Source organism: Nomia melanderi, chromosome 1 (genome assembly GCF_051020985.1).
Source record: "Nomia melanderi isolate GNS246 chromosome 1, iyNomMela1, whole genome shotgun sequence".
NCBI lineage: Eukaryota > Metazoa > Arthropoda > Insecta > Hymenoptera > Halictidae > Nomia > Nomia melanderi.
The window spans coordinates 27019669-27042993 of record NC_134999.1 but is presented as its reverse complement, the minus strand read 5'-3'; the positions used below and the strand labels follow the sequence as shown (position 1 = coordinate 27042993).

Genomic DNA, 23325 nt, shown 5'->3' with positions numbered 1-23325 from the left:
CAAATAAATTCAACTGTGTTGAATATGCCATTTTATTTATTTGTTTAACACTGTTTCTACTGATACTTGTCAGGAGGCATCTTTTGAAACTTTAACTTCAAAATGATTTTCTCAGGTTAATCACTTTTCCTCAATTTGATTTTGGTAATTTCCTATAATTAATGTTATAATCGCCATTGGAAACGTCGAAAAGTCAATTCAGAATGTATAACTAATCCTGGGAAATAATTTTAAGTTAAAATTTTAAAGGGTGCCTTTTGACACCTTCGGTAGAAATAGTGTTAATACTAGAAAAACCGCACCCGTCAATATCACGGGTTTCAGTTTTCTTATTTTGCAACTATTGATGTCTTAAAAGCTTTAAATATACGAAATGATTTGAAAAATAAATAGTGACTTTTCAATACTATAATCAATATATGATGAAATCGAAGGAAAATCTATGGTTACAGTTTTTACAAGGATTATGTATTAATCATGTTAAACGCTCGGTTGTTCTTATGTTAAGAATACAGTGCCGGAAATATCTATGATTTGAAATTGAGCCACGTTTTTTTGTAAAATCTTATAATTAGTCTACACTAGAGATAAATTTGTGTCTGGCAGCATTTTAAGCGTAAGTTAAGCGGGCATTTAATTTATATTCGTAAAAATGATCATAACATTTTTATTTCTGGAAAAGTACAAAAATATAATCTAACAAAATTAATTGCGAAATTTCTATAAGGTCACCAATATTCTACATACATAAAATGAAAATTAGCAATATTTTTTAATTGTTTTTTATATTAATACTTTGTGTAACCATCGTTTCTTATGAATGACATTAAAAAATCAGTTTGGCATTCACAATATTAAACTTCTTAGCGTGCTTTGTTACCATTCCACGCTTCGTTCACTGGGTTCCATAATTCAGTAACAGTCTTATATCACCTGTTATTGCTGTAGATTTTTCTGGCAATTATTCTTAAAAAATTTTCTATAATGTTCGAATCAAGAGAACGAGCCATGATAAAAATCTTATATTTTTTATGTAAGAACTGTACTCTGATGCGTGAATTGCAGCATTATCACGTTGAAATATGAAATTATTAACATCTATGTTATCCTAGAAATAGTATTAACCTGTTTATTGTAAAATTTAATTTGAATAATCTCCCGTTTTGTGTCAATAACGCTAAAAAATGAAGTGTGTATTCGTCAAATGCAGGACGAATGCATATAGGGTATATTTTAATGAAAAACCAAAGCAAATCAAAGAAGAATTACATGTTTATACGAAGAAATAAATAATTTATCGTTGAAAGAATTAGAAAGGTCTGGCTTATTCCAACATTTTCGTTGATCTGCAATGTATATACCTAAAAATAGGAATAGTTACAGTGACTGGTACTGAAACCAATAGCAACAAATTGCTCGATTTAATTGGCAAGTTGGAATTGTTTATCAAAGTAGTTTGCATTCACAGAATCGAACGAAATCGAGAGACGACACAGGAAGCATAGAGACGTAGAATTCTCGTTACTCGTTGGTTCAAAACATTGAACAGGAGGTCAAGTAGATACACTCTTGGAACGTAACATTTAAGATTTTATTGGACTTTATCGCTCATTGATAGTTTCGTTGACTTCCTCACCTTTCCATTCGTCCGTTGCAATTTGAATCACGTTTAGTTTTTCAAAAATTAAATTTACATTCATTATATAAATCGCATTAAAAATTAAAAAATTAAATTCTCCAACTTAACTATTACAATCTATACAGTTATCCGATATATTTAATGTTTGGGTTTTTTCTGAATTTTAGAAAATGAAACAGGCTTCCGATCGGAAACGGAATGTAATAGAGGGTTAACATTTATTTCACGATGTCGAAGAGTTCAATAATCCCATACAGATTGGGCACGGAGTCGATACTCGAATCCACACCGGAAGACAAAAACTGATGCCCATCAAAGCTCAAAGATGGCACACAATGGTCGATGTGCGGAAAAACAGGACAAAAATAACAAAAAAACTGTTTTGAAAATGGGAAATTTCTATGTCATTTGATTTATTGTAGTCTAATACATATAATTGTCACATTTTTTTATTTAACCTTTTTTATAACCGAAAACCTGAAGTATTTACAAATGATCCAAATCTTGAAAGTCATTTTTCTTATCCGATAATATACCGAATAAATATGTACCATTTTACGCTTTAAGATGACGTGCACACTCATCGAACGCAGTTAACATGTCCAGTGCCACGTGCACCATATACGATACATAGTAATTTTTGCAAGAAAATATTTTTATGAGACACGTAGCCAAGAATAGCAGTACACGTGACAAAACAGTAGGAACATGAAGGAATGGTATAAGAATATGTAAAAGTCACCAAAAACTCAAATATAACTTAACACTAGAACTACCGAACTATAGAAACTTCAACACTGTTACGATTGAGATTTCTATTAATTTACAATTCAGTTTGCCTATTGCTAAATCAATTTCTGTAGTAATTTTGCAGAGAATTGTCTGTTATCTTTTTAATCATTGTAAGAAGAAGAAATCAGGAATGGATTATTTTGACATCTCTGGCAGTTCTAGTGTTAACATATTATTTAAAAAATCGATATACTTTATAAGCAAAATATAATTGAAATTTGCGGTGTCATGGAACATGTTAACTAGTTAAGTTAAAATTTCAGAAGGTGTCTTTTGACACCTACGTAGAAATAGTGCTAACTACATAGTTAACTGCCTTTGACGTGTATACACGTCATCTTAAAGCTTCAAATGGTACTAATTCTTACAACGATGAAATCCTTACTTTTTTTAGATAAACATGTAATTCTTCTTTACTTTGCTTTGGTTTTTCAGTAAAATATACCCTAGATGTATTCGTCCTGCATTTGATGAGTGCACACTACATTTTTTTATTTTATCGTGCACAAAACGAGAGATTTTTCAAACTAAATGCCACAGCTAACAGGATAACCATTTTCCCACAATTGAATTTTGAACATTTCTTACAGTTAATTTTATAATCATTATTGGAAAAATCGAAGAGTCAATTCAGAATATACCACTAAACATAGAAAATAATTTTAAGTTAGAATTTCAGGCGTCTTTTGACACCTTCGGTAGAAATAGTGTTAACCCTTTGCACTCGTATGTCGTGCTTGAGAGGACAATACAAATTTGAAAATTGTTTGGAAAAGTACGACACTTTAAAAGATTATAAAAACGAAATCTTATAATAATAATACATGAAATAAACCTAAAACATTGAATTCTACCGCTGTAAATTACTTTAATTCATTTCCCTAAAAATAAATCAAAGTTTACACCCAACAACATTGAAAATAAATCGAATGTAAAGGGTTAATCGACCACTGTGCGCCGTTACACCGTTGGCATGTAACGTGCCTTACCTATCCACAGTGTAAAACAAGAGTACATAACCGTCGGTGCACACCGTCTAAATCTCGCGGCGAATCGCGCCGGGAGAGCACTTGATTCGCACTTGTCGAGAGCGATCGCTTCAATATTCCGGAAAAGAGAGGGACAGCAGCGCCGGGTAGAAAAAGAGACGTGGATAGAGAGCGCGAGGGCTGTAGGGAATTAGAGAAGGGTGGACGGATAACAGGACAGAGGAAAAAGGAAACAGAGAGTTCCTCGATTGCCGTTAACGACAACCAAGAGATTATCCAGTTGAGAGTGCGAGATCCTATAACGCGATGCAGCTAGTTACTACATAGGTTTCGTCGTTTGCGAGCGTCGCCGTCGCGCCGCTCCCTTTCCACGTCGCCTAAACACTCGAGACATCGAATATCCAATAATTTTCGTATGTTTTGTCGCAAAACTCGTAGTTGACACGTTGATTGCCACGTTGATGTCACTCATAACCGGAGTTTCCGAATTGAGAACGATTGCGACAAGAAGATCGTTGCGGACTAAAGGGGTTTAGTAACGTAAGTAGCTAGACAACCAAACTTGGAAAATTGCGCAGAAGAACCACGATGTGAGAAATATGTATAAATGGGGTACAGTTCTTGTAACGTTTAGGAAAAACCATTTGCCATTGAGATTCTATGTCTGTGCGTTAAAATTTGAATTTTCGTGAAGAATGGTCTGTAGATAAGGGTGTTAGGTAGGAACTGTGAGAAATTATTGATTATTGTTTCTAGTGTTATTTATTTTCGATATGCAACAGCACTATATATAAAATGCTTAGAATTCTCGTGGCAGTGAATGTGTTAAGGAGTCATAACGTAAACAATCTAATATTAAATTGTTTAACACCTTGAACTTCCGTACACGTCAAAATGGCGAGTTTTAGTTCTCTTATTTTATAATTATCGATATTTTGAATGTATTCAATATCCAGAATGGTTTTAGAAATAGTTTCACTTAAATGCTGTAATAAATATCTGAGGAAATCGAGAAAAATGTGTAGTTATTGGGTTGATGCAAAAATGTTGTCGCTTGTACATGGTTAGTAGACAAATTTGTTTCTTCGAAACAAATAACGTCTGCTTTCAAACTATTATAAAGTATATAAAGGACGCTTCTATTATTATATAATCTAAGTAATTTTTATAAATATTATCCCTTTACAGTCGAGAGACGATTCTCGGTCACCATTTAAAATTCAATTTTCAATTTGATATTAATCATCAACACGTGGCTCATAGAAATAAAATACTTCCCACCTGTAGTTTATGTATGAAAATAATGAGTGCTTACAGTGACAGATATTGTCGAATGAAAAGAGTTATTACAGAATGTAATATATTAAATAAAGGACGTCAAAAATTTTGCATCAACCCAATACAATCTTTATAAGGATTACATATCAACTCTAATAAATGCTCGATAGTTCCAGTACTAACTTACCGAGCAGTTAAACTGACTTGAAATTCCTCTGTAAAAACTTCAAGAGCGCATCTGTTAAGACTTGAATTGATTTATAATTCACATTACGTATTGTTAAATCAATTTTTTTAATATTATCTCCGAAAAATCTGTTATCTTTTTAATAATTGCAAAATGAAAAAATGAGATACGGGTCATTTTGACCTGTCTGGTAGTTTTAGTGTTAATTGTGTTGCGTAGCTTTTTTTTTGAAAGGAATATTGAGTGTTGACGACGCATAAGGCATTAACGTGTTGACGTGGATTATTCTCGTCTAACCGTTTTCATTTGGTAACAGGTAAAAGAAACCCGGAAAATCGGTCGATAAAAAACAATCGAACGAAGAACACATCGAAACCGTGGTCATTGTCACATGGAGACAATGCACGGCTGACAAGAGGCGGGCGACGAGCGAAGATAGAGGAGTGCTGCTGACGCGAGACGAAACGGATGAACACGGTGAAACTATGCTGGTACATTTTTCAACACCGCTTTCGGTCGAAGGTGAAACAAATTTAATCTTCGGATTATTTCTTTGTCGATTATTAACCCCTTGACATACAACATCGTTTCAGACTTGTGATGAAAATTTTAAACTGCATTTGACGAATCTAAGTGTTATTTCTTTCATTCTTTAATATAAATTAAACATTACTTTTCTATTATCAATTGTTGACCTTTTGAGTAGACGTAGAATAAGCATCAACATTTTTCCTTTTCCTAATGGATTATTAACGATAGAGTAGTTGTATCGAACATAGTTGAGAAATAAATCATAAGGCAAGGGGTTAACCCTTTGCACTCAAAAGTCTTCTTTACTGTAAATATTTATGAGTGCTTAATGAAATATTGAAATACATTCGATGACGTATTTGACAACTAACGCAAACAAATTCATATATAAATTAAACAACAGGATTATTTTAATTCAATGTTCCATATGCTATTATTTACTTATACACGATTTAGTATTGAATATAAAATTTTATAATTTTGCTGCGTCGAATTAAATTATATTTGAAATATGTTACTCGAGTGCAGAGCTAAAAGTTCTTTTCATAAAAAACCGAATCGTGCATCGAAGTTTTATATACTAGAAAAGAATGATAACAATACGTCAATTTTTCGATATTTGAATACTTAAAATATTTATTCGCAACCTTTTTATTTTAGATGCTACAGCACAAAATCGCCATTACAGTGTTGTTCGATCATAAAGGGTTACAATTTTCGTTGAGATATTTTTTAGAATAAATTTGAAAGATACTTGTGGAAAACACAAGTGCCAGATGAGAAGTTCGCAGCTCAAAATGGTTAATTCCACTTTTTGAACGTTCCCAAAGTTATTTGTTGCAATACTTAATCAGATTTTTTATTTATGTACTATGATCAAATTTTACTGCTTCTCGTTTTGTGGAATTGGTCACTTCAGTAAATGAACAGTTTAAATATCTAATTTTTCAGGAGGTAAAGGATGTTATTTTTTAGAACTATTGGTGACTATTTACACAAGAGAAATTACATATCGTATATCACAGTATGTATTTTCATCGTTATATACAATACTTTTCGATAAAGAACAAAATTTTCCAGATTTGGCGTTTGGAGTTCTTTTTTAATAAGTACTGCTATAGAAAGAACTCACTGAAACACATTAACTGGCCAAATTCTTATTAATATAATGGTATCCTGATACTCACATTAGCCTTTGTTATCAAAATTGAAATACTTGTGGATTTGTCTTAAGGTCGACCGAGGCGAATCGGATCAGTTCAGATTTAACAGCGAAAGACTAATAGTTAAAACGTAGAATAAACATTTTTTTCGTAAATTTCTCATTAAAAGATATTCAGCTTCGATATCAGTAAAAAAAATCTTTAAAAATCTAAAAATCTTCGTTTTATAAGTAAAAACCTGAAAAATTAAAAATATCCGATTCACTCTAAATTTGTATATTTTTATTATGGAAGTTGTCCTAATTTTATAAAAAGTATCAATAATTTTATTTACGAAAATTAATGTATGAACAGTTTAGAAGATGAATATTTTTGATAGTATTCAGTTCAGCCAGTGACTGGTGTCTGTCGTAATAGTGTGTTAGTTGAACAGCTGAGCGCGATAACCGGAATAATTTACGTAAGCAATAAAAATAGGAAACAGTGTTTGATGAACGTTAAAGCATTAGAACATTCTTTCTAGACTTTTACGAGAACCATTTCCTAGTTTATTTAAATTCTCAGTGACATTAGGAAATTCTACCAAACAGTTTCCTTTGAGTTACGAAATCCATACCACCAAATTGATTCTGATAAATTCGAAATCGGTATATTCTTGTAGTGTTTAAAAAGTATTATACGATACCTATTTATTAAATTTTATACATTGTCAAAGGAACAGATGCGGTAATTGTTAAAGCAGAGAAAATATTATTGAATTTTCATATTTGAAAATGTTTTTCATCCTTGGTTAACAAAATTTTTAGAAAACATTTATATTTTCTAATGACACTGTAATCAAAAGTTTCATATTAATTAACATTAGACATTGAGTTGTAAATTTAGATTATTTATTATATTATATCGTGAATAGATTGAAATACAAATTTGATATTTGGACATTAGTGTAAATAGCACTTCTTAAATTAAGTTGTACTTTTCGAATAGTAAACTGTTTTATAAATATATAATTAAATACAAGTATCAATATTTGAAAAAGTAGCTTCATTAAAGTTTAATAAAACGTAATCTTTCGATGTTACGTATTTTAGAAAAAATGTATTCGTTACCTTTTCGTATCAAAACGAAACTTGGATACATTTCGTTGATGACGTTACGTGGGACGATTTCGTTATTAGCGGCGTACCGGAAATTATGAAGTATCGGCGAAACAGTTATTCCATTTCCGCCAATCATCGCCTCGTTTCATTATCCAACTCACCCTCTCCTTCCTGCAAATGGTTTTTTGCGTCTCATGGAGTCTCACTGATGGCATAAATTTTCCAATTTAAAGGCAACATTGTAGCATTACTTACAGTAATACCTTGAAATTTTTAATTTTATTCGTCTTTAAATAATAAATATTATATTATATTATAAAATAATAAAAAACAGAACATAAATATATCTGTTAAAACAGAAAAGAGAAAAACGTGATCCAGACAAAAAATAATAATATTTGAAAGAACAAATACCGTGATATAAATGAATTCCTTGTTTCGCGTTATTTTCAAGTTGATTTTAAAATCACCGATATTTTCCTAAATGGTGTCACGTATTTTTAATTTTATAGCGTTATAACTGATATTGAGACAAGTTAAATGAATTAGTATACTATGACCTTGAAATTATCTTGAATTTAGAAATCTGTTTACTGCTGTACCTCTCACTTTTATAGCTTTCTTATTATTTTAACTTTGTTTGGATAATTTTCTTCTGTTACCTGCTCCGCGTGACTCACTCTGAATACAAAAACAATTTCAATATAAGAGAAATTAATTTATTGAATATCAATTAACGAATTCCCTTTTATCAGGCATAATACTTATAAAAACATAAAAGGGTATTTCTATTACATTTTCAGTTGTCTATATAGAACTTGTCTGTATAGAATCTTCTTGATTTTCTACTCAGGAACTTACGACGTTTCTCAAATGAATTGCAGTTTAATATGTTACTTTAATCATTTATTTAAGAACAATTCCGAAGCCCTACAATTGTACTCACACATGATACAATAAAAATATTACTAATAAACCTGTTAATTGCGGAATTTCGTTCGAAAAGTCTTTCGCTTTGCGCGCAATAAAGTTAAAAAATGAAGTGTGCATTCGTTAAACGCAGGACGAATGCACCTAGGGTACTTTTTAATGAAAAACCAAAACAAAATAAAAAAGAATTACATGTTTATCTGAAAAAATAAGAAATTCATCGTTGAAAAAATTAGTAGTATTTTGTGTTTTAAAATGTGTATACTCGTCAAACGCAGTTAACTGGTTAATTGTACACACGATATAAAAAATTAATAAAGCACACAGCTATTGAAAACTTAACATCAAGTCTATCTTCACACACGACCACAAGGGGCTAACAATCTCACAACCCCTTCACACTCCAACACACCCACTCCCAAACAATTACCTCACAATGCCAAATCATCTGAACAAAAGAAAAATTCCTTTTCATTTCTAAAAGCTGATAAGGTTTCCTCGAACGCGAACCCGTAAAAGCTAGAATAGTAATTATAACTGTGATGTATCCAAGAAGAGATGTTTGCGAGAGAACGTGACGTTCGAAGGTTTCAGTCGCGCGCCCAATTAGCCAGCCGCGAGGCGTTTCCAGCTACAAAAATGCTGTTCGACGACGTTCGACGCATGGCCTTCATGCGATCTATTCCGAGAACGCTGCCAAAGGAGGTTTTCTCGCCAGCTTAAATCAAAAGTCCCCTACGCTCCTCCAAAGCGGACCAGGTGAAAGAGAAACGCGGAGCGTTGCGTGTTACCCTGTTCCTTCTTTTTTCTTCGCAGGATATATCGAGCGGCTATACGAGGAAACCACGGAGTAATGATCAGAGCTACGCGGTCGTCTGGGGTGTTGACCGCGAATTCGAGACAGGCGATTCGCACTGGGCCCGATTGCCGATGTAGATTCCGCTTCACGGGCGACTTCGTGCTGAGGATCCTCCTCGGCCTCTGCTACATCACCGGCACCTGTTGCGACTGGAAGGAGAGGATGCCGCGCGGTACCAAGGAACTGAGGCTAGCCCTACGACGGCAGAACGAGCTCGGTTACTGCGATTTCGATGTAGCCTGCAACTGGCCCTGGAACACTACTAGACTTGATCAAGATCACAGCTTCGACTTCAAAGTGGCCACGCCGGGTGACATTAAATACGGGCCGAGGACGGACGCAAGTCACACGATGGATGGTAAGATGAAAGAGATTAGGGGATGGAGTTAGACTGCTTTCTCACGACGATTCTTGAGTCGCGATTTACTGCACGCTTCTCACGTTAGCTCCATCGACCAACAAGCTGAAAGTGGACAGAGGCAAGGGGACTTTTCCACTTAGGATGCCCGGATCACTTCGGCGTTCGATGTATAGACCAAGCAAGACCGATTGCGGACATTTTATATGAAGAAAATGAAATTAATGCTGTAGATATTGTTAATTAAAGTTACAAGCTATGGCATTATTGAGTTCCTAAATTCTAAATATAATAAAATACTGAAAAAACAAAACTAAAACAACTCATTGGGTTTTTAAATATGAGTTGTTTTAGTTTTGTTTTCTTCAGTATTTTATTTAGAAAATTTGTTGAATTGAATGAAATATCACAATTGTGAAGACCGTCTCTGAAGCTCACGTTAGTAGCGAACGCTTCTGTCCTTCGTTATTGCCGCGCGCCAATAATGACCATGCGTCGAAAGTCCAGACAGCCTGAACATCGTGAGTGAGTGAAAGAATCCTCTTGCCTCTGTGCACTTTTAGCTTGGTGGTCGATGGAGCTAACATAAGAGGCGCATAGTACGTCGCCTGATATGCAGGATAACGTTACCTGATATGCAACACCTTCAATTTTCTATTCTCTTTTTTGGAAGCTTTAGCTCCAAATGTGTCAAATGTTTTGACAGGAAATTTTGAAGGCCAATGCAATACTTGGACACCGTTCGCCGTTTTTCACTTCAAAAAGTTATGATTATCAACAACTGACCTTCCGACGTCCTCCAATTTGGAATTCTCAGATTCCTAACGGGAATTTTGACTGCAATTAAAGTCTATTCGTGAATATCTTACTATTAAGAACTTATTAGGACATTGCATAGGAAAGTATAGGACAATGGTGCCTAATATGGAACACCTGATTTGTAAAGCTTGCCAAAATGAGAGATATGCGTTTTTTTCAATGAAACCTGCATCGAAACACGAAAAAATTAATAAACATTCATACACTGGTCGATAATGGAAAAATTTAACTGCCTTTAAACCACGGTATAAAATGTAAATAAAGTCGAAAACAGTGATCTAGAAAAATGGTTCCTAATATGGAACACCTAGATAATTTGTAACTAAAACTGATTTTTATCGCGAGAAATGAATATTTACGAAATAAGAAAGATAAATAAACGAATTTTACACCTTTTCCAACTTATATGATGTGAATTTTTTTCTATCTTTTCTTTTCGGGACCACTACATTCTTCGTGAACACAATGCAATAGACGTATTTTTTTTTTATTATTATCACTTTTGTAATCGCCACCATAAAATAAAACAATAACATAATAATATGTAACATTAACGAAGAATATGCACTCAATATGGAACTTGTTCCATATTAGGAATCTACATTAAGAAATTAGACAATGTAACTCGTCTTTCAGAAAATGTAACGCACTACCAAACACAATAATGCTCCGCATTCGATCGCAAATTCTTAATTGATGTCTAACTATTAATATGATTGTTTTCTATTACTAATGAAGTGTTTCCCATGGTAACTGACGCATCAAGCTATTTATTCTTTGAAATATTATGGTAGTGACCATATTAGGCGCTGTTACCACATATATTTTTAATACCATTTTTAAAATAAATAATTTTAAAAATAATTTTTTTCTATGGATAAATCAGTAATTAACTAAAATTTTAGCAATTTAGTCATTTAAGTGAGTTCGTGTAACGTGAATAAATGTTAATTTCAGTATGTAAAATTATACATTTACATTAATACAATTCTGTTATTTATTTATTAATTTATTTATTTATGTTAAATATTGTACGCCAAGTAATAATAGAAAGAATATTATCACAAGTAAACAGTCACATCAGTAAAAATGTCGAAGAGTCACAAGTACTTGTTAATCATCTGATATTGAACATGATCGACAGCAATTAGGCCTAATTCAAGTAGAATTCGTGCGCACTGGCAATAGAACTGTCGCGTGATAATTTATTCACTATTATCTGTACTCATTGTTATCGTTCGTTTCAACTTGAAACCTCGTTAAAAATACCTATCTGTTATATTTATTATTTTTGTATGTACGTCAATTGTACATTTGACATGTATGTATCATTTTTTGTATGTACAATTGACGTACATACAAATGTACAATTGCGTAAAAATTTATTATTTTCTTACATTTAATTGCCGAAACTGATGATTATTTCTTACATTTCTATTAATCGAGAACTATACAGGAACAAATTTATTCTTTCCACACTGATAACCTGTGTTTTCTATCGGCATTCACATAAATTCTTGCACTCCAAAAACTTTGAATACACGTAGATAAACGTGTTGTACTCTAAGAAAATTAAATATTATTTTACTAAATTTTTTATACAAGAAATATTAAATTAAATATTAGATTGGTAAGAATTTAACACGCTTATTCTTTCGTTGTTCGTTGTATGATACAGTCGATAGCAATCGAAAGCTAATATTATTGAATTTAGATGTTTAAATCGGAATCGTAGGAAAAATAAATATTTATTAGGATTGAAGTTGAAATTCATTTCCAGCAGCCTACATTTTAAGTTTCAACTTGAGCATAACGCCACGGAAGTTCATAGAAATTTATGTTCCGTCTTTGGATCATCTAAAGTTGAAGTGCGTATGGTCCAAAAATGATCTTTATTATACTTCTTTATGGTCACAGGATTGTCTTTATATCCGACATAAATGATCTAGTTAATATCTGAATGAAAATTCTAGAAAACAATGGCCAATATACCACTAATTAATTTTCTTTTCAAGATTAAACATTTAAGATCGAAAATTAAATTTTCTCTAAAAAACGAGTAAACTTTCTTGCCAATTTAATAGCTATCAGCATTAGAACTACCGAGCAGTTAAATCAACTTTTTCAAATTCTTCTATAGGAACTCTAAGAGTGCATCTATTGACATTTCGATTGACTTATCAATTAGTTTGCGTATTATTAAATCAATATTCTTGGTAATTTCTCTGAAAAGTATCTGTGGAAAGAATTACATACTAATTATGATACAATAATTTAGAAAAGGTCAGTTTGACCCATTTGGTAGTTCTAGTGTTAAAGAGGTAAAAGATAATAAAAATTTTTTATTTAATTTTGTCTTCTGTAGGACACTTTCTGTGGTTCACCGGCCCCGGGAAGATGCAATTGTGGTCTTCCACTATTCCGCAAACCAGTTCGAGTTGTGTGTTGGAAATAGCTTTATATCAGATTGAAATGAGGGATGGTGCTATCAGTTTAGTCATAAACAGAAATAATACAAGCTCAATTACTACGGAGAAAGCCGGGAATAATCGTGAAAGGTACGTAATTGTTATTAAATTGCTAATGTGGGGTAGACGAGTCGGTTGTGGTCATTACACCGGTTTTGGTCATTTTCATAATTACATCGTAATTGGTACACAGGTAGCCAGAAACGGTGAGCCATGAATTCTTTACGATTTTTACAATGTATTTTTACAATGTATTGTATTATCTAAACACAAGTTGAAAAACCGTTAGAATTGCCACAAATTATGCGCCCACCCTATGAAAAGGAAAAGAAATTAATACTGAAATTAATTGGATATTATAGATGGGAGGAAACGTGGTTTAATCTACGCGCACTTAGTCAGCCGTATAAACTTTTAATAGAAATGTCGGCACCATATCCTAACTCCAGTATTGGTGTCGACAACATTCGTTTGTCCGATTGTTTCACAGGTGAGTGTCAATTTTTTTTTAATAAGGAAAACACGAATTCTTATCCTCGAATATAGATGTCTGTCTAATAAAAACTTCTTATTGAAACTTATAAACTACGCTTATGTTTAGGATTTCATTTTCCATTTATGTGCATCATTTTCTGTTAATTTGCAATCTAAATATTAACAGCATACTCTATTCAATCATTCTTTTTTTATTTTTAGAATTAATATCAATAGCATGATCTATTCAATTATTTTTTCTCGTTTATAAAATTAATTCCGCATTTGCAAAATTAGTACCTATCAATAGAATATGGTATTAAATGTATCTTTCTCAATTGCAAAATCAGTATCAGTAGCACAGTCTATTCAACTGTTTTTTTCTCGTTTGCCAAAGTAATACTTATCAGGTAGCATACTCTATCCAATCATTTCTTTTTCATTCGCAAAATTAATGCTTACCAGCAGTATACTTTATTCAACAGATCTTTTTCATTTGCAGAATCAGTATCAGTAGCACACTCTATTCAATTGACTCTTCTCATTTGCGTAATTAATATCAGTAGCATACTCTGTCCAATCGATTTTCCTCCGTTAGCAAAATTAACACCCACAATACACACTTCGTTCTATGAATTCCCCCTCGTCCACAAAACTAACACCGGTAACACACCCTATTCGGATCGATCTCTTTCCGTTTTCCAGAATTAACACTGGTCCCGATAAAATGCACGGAAAACACGTTCCGTTGCAAGAACGGTCAGTGTGTGAACAGAACACAGGTCTGCGACCTAAAAAAAGACTGCGACGACGGCGAAGACGAGATTCCTGAATGCGGTAATTGGCAAATTATTGCTTTCCCTTTTCAGTTCCGTGCCCGGTTCGCCGTGTGACAGACTATAATCGAAAGGGCGTGTTTCAGACAAAATACCGGAGCACGCCAGATGCAATTTCGAAGACGGTTGGTGCGGATGGAAGAACGTACCGGGGAAACCTTTAAATTGGACCCTTTTTCGTGGCCCAACGCCGTCCGACAAGACTGGACCTAGTTTCGATCATACGTACGGCAATGCGTCCGGTAGGTGTAACTATATCTACTAGACTCTACACGTGGCACGTACACTACCGTTCAAAAATATCTGATTACTTGCCCGGCGATCAATGAACTTGGCTTGTTCAGCAAAACGAAATGAGAACTATTTCTACCAGACTCTATACACTTCAAGTTAACTCGACAATATTCTTCATTATAAATATTTCTTATTTTCTAATGAAGTATTCATGATATTAGTTGCAAGTATCGGCGATCGATGAACTTGGCTTGTTCAGTGAAACGAAGTGAGAACTAATGTTACTAGACTGCATATACTCCGAGTTAACTGGACAATATTCCTCATTGTAAATATTCATTACCTTCTAATGAAATATTCATATGATATTAGTTGTAAGTATCGTAAAAAGAATCTTGCGTATGTTAAGAGAACTATTTTATTTCTATGTTCATGTGCTGACATCTTAACCTTTTGCCCTGTATCTCTCTTAACTATAATCAATGGAACTACTTTGTCGTCAACCCTTTGCACTCTATAGGTTCCATTTACAGTATTAAATATTTGAACAAAGTTGAAGAAACTACCCTAAAAATATTGCTTCACCGCACATACAAATGTTGTCTTAAAAAGGAAAATGTACAATCTAAGAAATTTTATATCATTTTTGAATATTCACCAGGGATATTATAAAAATAATTGAAGTTACTGGTAGATTACAAAATCGATTGGAGTGCCACGGGTTGTACGTGTCAACAACTCATTGAAAATTGAAACAAATTCTAGACATATTCTGTGTCTATGTTTGTTCTAGAATATAATAATTGATAACAGAAGAATAATATTTAATTTCGATTTATAAGAATCGTGTAATATTTATATTTTTTAAATTTTCTACAAAAACTTCGCTACGAGTCTGATACATTATTATACGGTAAGCGGTTAAAAAAAATCTAATATTGAATTTTACATATTACAATTCTGTTGTGTTGGATCGAATGACGACTGTGAGAAGCTTATCGAATACAAAGGGTTAATATTATTGAACAGAAAGTTTTGTCGATGAAATTCTTATACATTCTGTGAAACATTTTTTAATCCTTAACTACTGATACTGACCTCGGAGAAACAACGTAATTTCAAAGTTAATGAATAATTAGAATTAGAATAAATACTGTTGACTTATCTTTCTGTTTTGATTGTTAAGGTAGATATAATTAACACATTGCGTACCGGGAACGAGAAATCTCGTTTTCATTTAATTCTATTAGAACTGATACTCGTTTAATACTTACGAAATAATAAGATATTTGAATATTTTTCATATAGTGATATATCACGAACTTATGAGTTGATTTCATTGAAAAATCGGCCAGTTTTCTAAGCATTAACCGGTACGCAATGTGTTACAATATAAGCTCCTCAAACAAAATTCAAAATATCGGTAATCGGAAATATATAACTCTAATGCGAACGTATTAATATAGTGTAGGGTGGATTTAGTACATTTTTTATTAATTATATTTATTTTTACTTATTTTTAAAATTAATTATCAAAATAACTTCTCATAAATTCTATCATATGTGTTTGTTAAGTAAACCACGTCCACTTCTCAATCTTGATATTTTCAAAAGAGATACATTTTTATTGTTATTTTTTATATTATTTTTTACTACCCCAATGATCCATTTTGTTCATGCACAATGTAAATCTTTTCTATAACTAGAATAACGGAACATTATTTATTTGTAGGAACATACGCGTACGTAAATATGTACAAGCGACTTGGATTAGGCAGTTCCAGTACTCTCGAAAGTCCGATATACAATCCAACGCCGCCTTACCACAACGATGAAAAAAGTCCTTATTATAAAACCTGTCAGGTAAGCTATGTCTTTACCACTAAATAATACAGTTTTTTTAATTTTATTCAATACTTTTACATTGTTTTAAATATTTCATTTAATATATACTTCAAAAGCTAACCAAATGAATAAACTAAATAAATTAACGTAATGAACTAATACAAACAAGTTTCTTTACTCATTATATTGGGAATAGAAGAAATCCGATTTAGATTTGAATTTTCTCACATAGTAATACACTTGATGTTCTTGATTAAATTTTTGTACTCCGAATTTGATTTATATTTCCTGTCCAATAATTTTACATTACTTTAAATATTTGATTTAATACGTATTTCAATTTTTCTTACTAATTGTATTGTAAATAAGGGAAATTTGATTTAATTTTATTTAATTTTATTTATTTAATTCTTAAGTGTAATTACAAAATTTATTTACAATTATTAATTGATAATTCAATTACGATTAAAGTAGCATGTGTATTTTATTTCAATTTGCACGTGGATCTACAGGTACGTTTCTTCTATCATCAATATGGCACGCACAGTGGTTCCCTTGCACTGTATTTAGTTCAAATGAAACCTCATCAGAATCATTCGGTTCAGTTATGGCGGATCTACGGTGATAAAGGCAACAAATGGCACAATGACGCAGTTACGTTACCGGACATAAAATATAGGTACTGTCATAGATGACGTGTACAAAATTTGCAAAACAATATCTTTGTTCTTACGTATAGCTTCAAATAAAATAAAAAAGCCACGACAAATATGAAATAGTAAAAGAAAAAATAGCTGTAAATTAATCCAATATTATCTAATAACGAATTTTCTAGAGAACAGTTATTGTGCTTTAATATTTTTAGCTTCAAATTACGCGAGATATGCGAGGGAAAGCTTTTGAAAGCTTTAACAGTTTTTTCTGTTTTTTACAGGTATTTTTTGCAATTCGAAGCAAACAAAGGAATATCCTCAACGGGTGATGTAGCGATCGACGACGTCTCGTTGAGCCCTGAATGTTTTGGCATTGGTAAAATTAAAAATATTTAATGATTGTAACGATATACAGTATTCTCGCGATTTGTGCCCGATAGTCATGCTCACCACCAAAGGGCGAGTCTCTTCGGCAAGCGACGAAGCTACACGATCGAGCAGTTGAAATATGATACACTGTTCAATGATGTTGATGTCAGTGAAACATTATTCATGCAATTATAAAACGTTTTTGGTCTTTTGTAAATGAAACTTTTACTAACGCATTTGTGAGATTCTTCTGGTTAAAACAACACCGAATGTGACTTATTTTACGTCATAATTTATTGGAAGAAAATAAATTATTGTAATTTATTAAATAAGAAAATATGTTTTAAAATATATCGTGTTTGATCTCGTTTTAATGAGAAAAACCTTACAACTCAATTAGTAAAAGTGAAAAATAAAATAGTTTAACATTGCATTAATATCCCCTCATTCATCTGTTCGTTTGATCGTTTCGAAGATCGGGCGTCTCGCTTTTGCACTCGCGCTGTCCTTTTCTACGGAGAACAAACAACAGCACTGCATAATTATTGCTCGGTTGCTGTTCCGATTTTTGGGTACTAATCGCGAGAATATTGTATGCACTTTTAAGTTATTTATACTATGTTTTACTTTACTAGGGGTTCCTCCTGAGGTCGTTCGAGATTTCGATTATTACCATCCTTTTATAGAGTGGGAAAGGATTCCAGATCAGCATGTGGATTTTATAAACGGAACTGGTAGTGTATAATGTGGTAACTACATAGTTATTAGACACAAAACTCGTAAATTAATCAATTACAGAAAATTTTACTGAAACAAATATATCACTGAAAATTTACATTATAAACTAAGGTGTACATACTAATTTTTCCTTGCGTCAGTTTTGACAAAGAATGGATTTTTTGTTAAATAGACCAATTTTTAGTTATCCGGCTAACAACCTGCGGTGCCAAAGGAAGGATAGGACCCACGGTTGAGCAATGTGCCAAGGAATACAATAGTACAGACATAGAATTAATTGTACCACCAACGTCGCTGCGAGATCCCTCCTTTCCTTTAAATGGTGTTCAAAGATGGACAGCACCTCACGGTGGATATTACACGTATGAATTCTGCTTAAACCTTGTCTCCTTTATTTAACCCCTTCAAACCTGATTTTCGTATGAAATTACGTACGCTTTCCTAACAACAAAAGACTGCCATTCGATGCAACAACAATAATGACACATATTTTGAATAATGTGTGGTAGTTTACTACTTCTATGATAGAAATAGACTCAAATATAGGGTGTATATGGTTGTCTGTCACAATTTTAACACTAAAACTACCAGATAGGTCTAAATGACCCATTCCTGATTTCTTTTTTCTGCAATTATTAAGAATATAACAGATGTTTCTCAGAAAAATTATTAAAGAAATTGATTTAGCAGTATGTAACTGAATTGTAAGTCTCAATAGATGCACTCTTGGAGTTTCTATAGAGAAATCTCAAAAAGTCAATTTAACAGCCCGGTAGTTTTAGTGTTAATATTTCATCAGATATTGAAGATAATAAAAGAGTAGACATTATGATGTGCGTCAGGTCTGAAGGGGTTAGTAAATCTACAGGGTGTCCTATTTAAGCATAGTCCTCCCAAATATTTTTTAATTATGAGAATACAGAAAACATCTTATACGTAATTTCAATGAATTTAAAATTTAGGTGTGGTATTTTTTTATGAATTTAATTCTTAGTATCTTTGAAGTTTAAGATCATTTGAAGGTCACGTCTGAAACGTATCTGAATGTATTTTTCATGAGCTACGTAATGTAATAGAAAGAACTAATTAATTATTTGCCAAATAAACATCAATGAACTCGACAGCTATGGAAAAAGCAATTTTCGAAAAAACCGACATTTGCAAGATATTCAATTGTATTTGAGTTATTCAAACTATATGTATAATGTCTTCTGCATTCCCAGAATTATAACAAATATTTGAGAGTCATGCTTAAATCGAGACACCCTGCATAAATAAAATTTGTAAATATCCAAATTGTATTTCGTTGATTTGAATTCTAGTTTGATTGGAGTGGGTGCGCGTGGAGGTAAAGGATCTAGTGGAAAGGGTGTCACGTTGGGTGCCCTTGTTCGGGGGGTGCTTTATCTAGAAAAGGGTGCACAATTGTATTTCATGGTGGGACAGGCAGGATCGGACGCATGTCCAAAAGTATGATTTACATAATATTTACAGGAAATTAATGTTCCCTATATTTATTAACTCTTTGTGGATGAATATCGACATTTTGGAGACAAAACTGCCATGTCCGAGATACAAAATTAGCTTCGCATAATTTAATTATTCGAATAACAAAAGATCGATGCATCTTTCTCTTTTTTTCTGCTGTGTGGGAATTCTGTGCATAATTTAAGTAACTGTCTATGTTGAAAATTTTGTATGTATTGAAAAATCATCGTCAGCAAAGAGTTAACTATGCAACACATAAACTAGTTCAAAACGTTTACTTAATAATGAATTATTAACTTTCTTGCCAATCAGTGTTACTATATTTTTAAATAGATTTTTTATTTAAGTATCATTTCTATGTTTTCAAATCTTTAACGAAACTTAAATCTTGTTTAGTTGAACTAAACCAAAATTTGATTTTCCTCGTTACAATACTTGTAATACAAATTTATAAATTCATCTACTAATTAATAGCTCATTATAAAAATATGTGATATCATTCATTATAATTTCTAGAATTTAGATCTCACAACAGATAGTTGCCAAACTGCTGGACAAATGTACGGCTCGTATTTAGGAATAACTTCCAGTGTTCGCGATGTGAAGAACATTAAGATAAAAGATGGCGGAGGTGGTGGTGGTGGGGCAACGTATATCTTCCAAGTAAGCAAATGTTTTCTATTCGTTTGCCTTTGAATCAACTGAAAAATATTGGCAAACGTTAATTCATTCGGATAATGTTTATAAAACCATAAACTTGTTAAGTTTTATTATGCAATAATAATTAATTAAAATATTAAAGAAAATAAACGATTTTTCAGCTACAAATGGACTTATTCTACTTTCAAAGAAAACATTTTTGCGATAGCATTTTACAGATAAACGTCTTTTAGTTTATTTATGAAGCTATCGTATGTCATTGATTGTGTGATTATAAATATAAACAGGTGATATCTATATTTCACTAAAACCACCATTAACTTATTTTTCTCATAAAATGGACTTATACCACTTTAAGAAAAACTTATCAATTTAATTAGTAGATTAATCGTATTTTATTAGATTTAATAGTATATTTGGAAATGTAGAATTATAATAATAAGTTCCTTTTAAATTATAGTTGAAAAGCAATGGAATTCAGCACCCGATTCTTATCGCTGCTGGCGGAGGTGGTTTAGGTTTAGGACAAGTCTCCGATAATAGTCTTCAGCATGGACGAGGGCCTGTGCCATTTGGGAAACAACCGCTTCCCAGTCCAATTTTGTCACCGGATGACGGTGAGTAATATTTTCTCCATATTTCTTAGAATGACATTTCAAAACAAGCATATTAAAAAGTAAAACTTTCTCACATTCCTTTTACTTCAGTAGTTATGATGTGACCTTAACTGTTTGAGTACCACGCCTCTTTTCAATAACGCGTATGAAAGTACCAATCGTCGCGATCGCGCTTCTTTCGTTTCAGTTCGAAAACTGAATTACATTTTTCTACTTTTACATGGAAAAATTCTAAACAATGCGATCGTCCCATTTTTCCATTTCCAACAAAGAAAGGTATCGAAGCTGGAAATTCAAAAAATTATGAAACTTTGTGTGTAAGTAGAGTAAGTCAAGTGTAATATATTGTCATTTTTCGTGCCGAATTTCACTTTGATGGGGTAAAGCCACTCCCTGAAAAAAGTGCATATTTTTCTTTCCTATTATTTTGAGAATGGTAGGAGATAGTGAGAAAGTAGGAGAAAGTTTAAACAAAAAATACATTGTTCTTTTACATCTATAAAATTGCAAAATTTAGAAAAATTTTATTTTACGATTTTTTATGGTGCTCCACACCTTCAAAATGAAATTTGTCACGAAAAGAAATTGTAATGTATTAGGCTTTATTAACTATGTATAATTACATACAAAGTTTCATAAATTTTTGTATTTTCTAGTTCGATACCTTTCCTTGTAAGCACGTAATAAGAAATATAAAAATAAATAATTGGGAAGAAAACAACTTTTGAGTAGTGGAACGGTTAATACATGTAGCGCTATTATGCCATGTTCGCTAACCTAGCAGCGAGCATCGTGGAATCCACGTCGTTTGCATTTTTTATAAATTACGGTGTTGGTTTACGTATAGAACCAGATTTCGAAGTGTACCACACTCACAAGAGCATTTAATAATAAACAAGTTTTCTTTATCTTCAATTATTTATATTACAAATTTTCCTCTAACAAAATATCGTCTACGCGTCTCAAGGAAAAAATTAAAAAAATTACTCGGAGCTGGTGGATTAATGCAAATTAATAGTTTACTTGAGTTCGCACTTTGCATTAGCTATTTTAATTTTTGAAATGGGGGACAATATATAATAGAATATTGCAAAAGCAAAATATTAAAAGTTACATAAAAGATATGTTCAAAGTTTCATTTCAACTCATTATGTATAAATAAAGTATATTGAAGTTTATTTAGATTATTTCACTTTCATGTTTAATTATGAAATAATAACCTGTGATATGGGATAGATTTTGCGTAAAATTGCCGGTTAACAATGCGTCAACACTAGAACTACGTACCAATCAAAATGACTGGTTTCGGTTTTCTTGTTTCGCAATTATTGATACTTTCAAAGCATTGAATATTCGAAATGATTTTAGAAACAAATAGTTTTACTTGAATTCTATAACGTACGCCTGAAGGAACTGAAGAAAATCTATTGCTACAATTTTTATACGGATTGCATATCAATCATATTAAATGCTTGATAGCTCGATTGTTAAATAGACCCGAGTAAGCTAAAAGCCGTCACATCAATAACTCACATGGGTAACGTTAAAAAGTGGACTAGTACTGTTTTGGAGTTCACGACTTCAATTTAAAACCGTAGCGTGCTTCTCTGGCAGACAAGCGGGAACAAGTTCTCGCGTTGGAAGTTAACGAAACGACGTTTCAAATTCATTTGGCCAGCGTTCACGTGTCCGCCGTTGCAGTAACTGCGCGTCAATCCACGTTTAGCCGTGACTACTTCGAAACTGTGTTAATTACCTGATTCCGATAGGCGCAGGTCGCCCTGGCGGCGGGTGGAATGGATCTTTAAACAGCAATAAGGGTGAGCGACCTACCGCCGGAGCGCCTTTGATTCACGGCGGTGTCGGAGGAATTGGTTGCGCACCGGGCAATCACAGCCACGGCAATGGCGGATTCGGCGGCGGAGGTGGCGGATGTCTCACAGGAGGCGGGGGTGGTGGTTACATAGGTAACAAACGAATCGATATCATTCCGTCCACGTTTCTCCACTAAATTCAAAGTTACAGCTGCTCTATTGAAGCGTGTTCAGCTTTACAGTGATGCTCGCTTAAATTCCACAGAAATCTGCTCGGCTTAATTTCACTGCATCATCCCCAGTCTTCGCCTAGTGTACCCCATTCGTAGAAAATATATTTTCAATCCTCAATTTTAGGGGGTATTTTCACCCCTTCGAACTGTATGTTGGCCGATACGAAAATATACGTACCAACGAGAAGATACGTATCAACAACGTTCCCCTCGAAATGGGCAATTTAGATTTCTTTTATATATTCCAATTT

The 23325-nt window shown here is 32.8% G+C and overlaps 1 protein-coding gene across 8 annotated transcripts in view; it reads left to right on the top strand.

Annotated features, from left to right (window-relative positions):
• Alk (Anaplastic lymphoma kinase) overlaps positions 1–23325 on the top strand; it is a 43073-nt gene that overhangs the window by 4743 nt on the left and 15005 nt on the right. For 2 of the 8 annotated variants that reach the window (XM_031980171.2, XM_031980174.2), the window contains exons 1-16: positions 3506–3960; positions 5202–5376; positions 9426–9826; positions 13011–13203; positions 13476–13603; positions 14293–14424; positions 14510–14665; positions 16390–16520; positions 17015–17181; positions 17437–17531; positions 18160–18258; positions 18447–18624; positions 19585–19732; positions 20267–20413; positions 20871–21027; positions 22797–22994. In XM_031980171.2, coding sequence (XP_031836031.1) covers positions 5354–5376; positions 9426–9826; positions 13011–13203; positions 13476–13603; positions 14293–14424; positions 14510–14665; positions 16390–16520; positions 17015–17181; positions 17437–17531; positions 18160–18258; positions 18447–18624; positions 19585–19732; positions 20267–20413; positions 20871–21027; positions 22797–22994 — 2353 coding nt within the window. In that variant the 5' untranslated portion in view covers positions 3506–3960; positions 5202–5353. Of the gene's footprint in view, positions 1–3500; positions 3961–5201; positions 5408–9425; positions 9827–13010; positions 13204–13475; positions 13604–14292; positions 14425–14509; positions 14666–16389; positions 16521–17014; positions 17182–17436; positions 17532–18159; positions 18259–18446; positions 18625–19584; positions 19733–20266; positions 20414–20870; positions 21028–22796; positions 22995–23325 lie in introns of those variants that run through there. The other 6 variants (XM_031980176.2, XM_076373724.1, XM_031980173.2 and 3 more) reach the window with 5 other exon arrangements.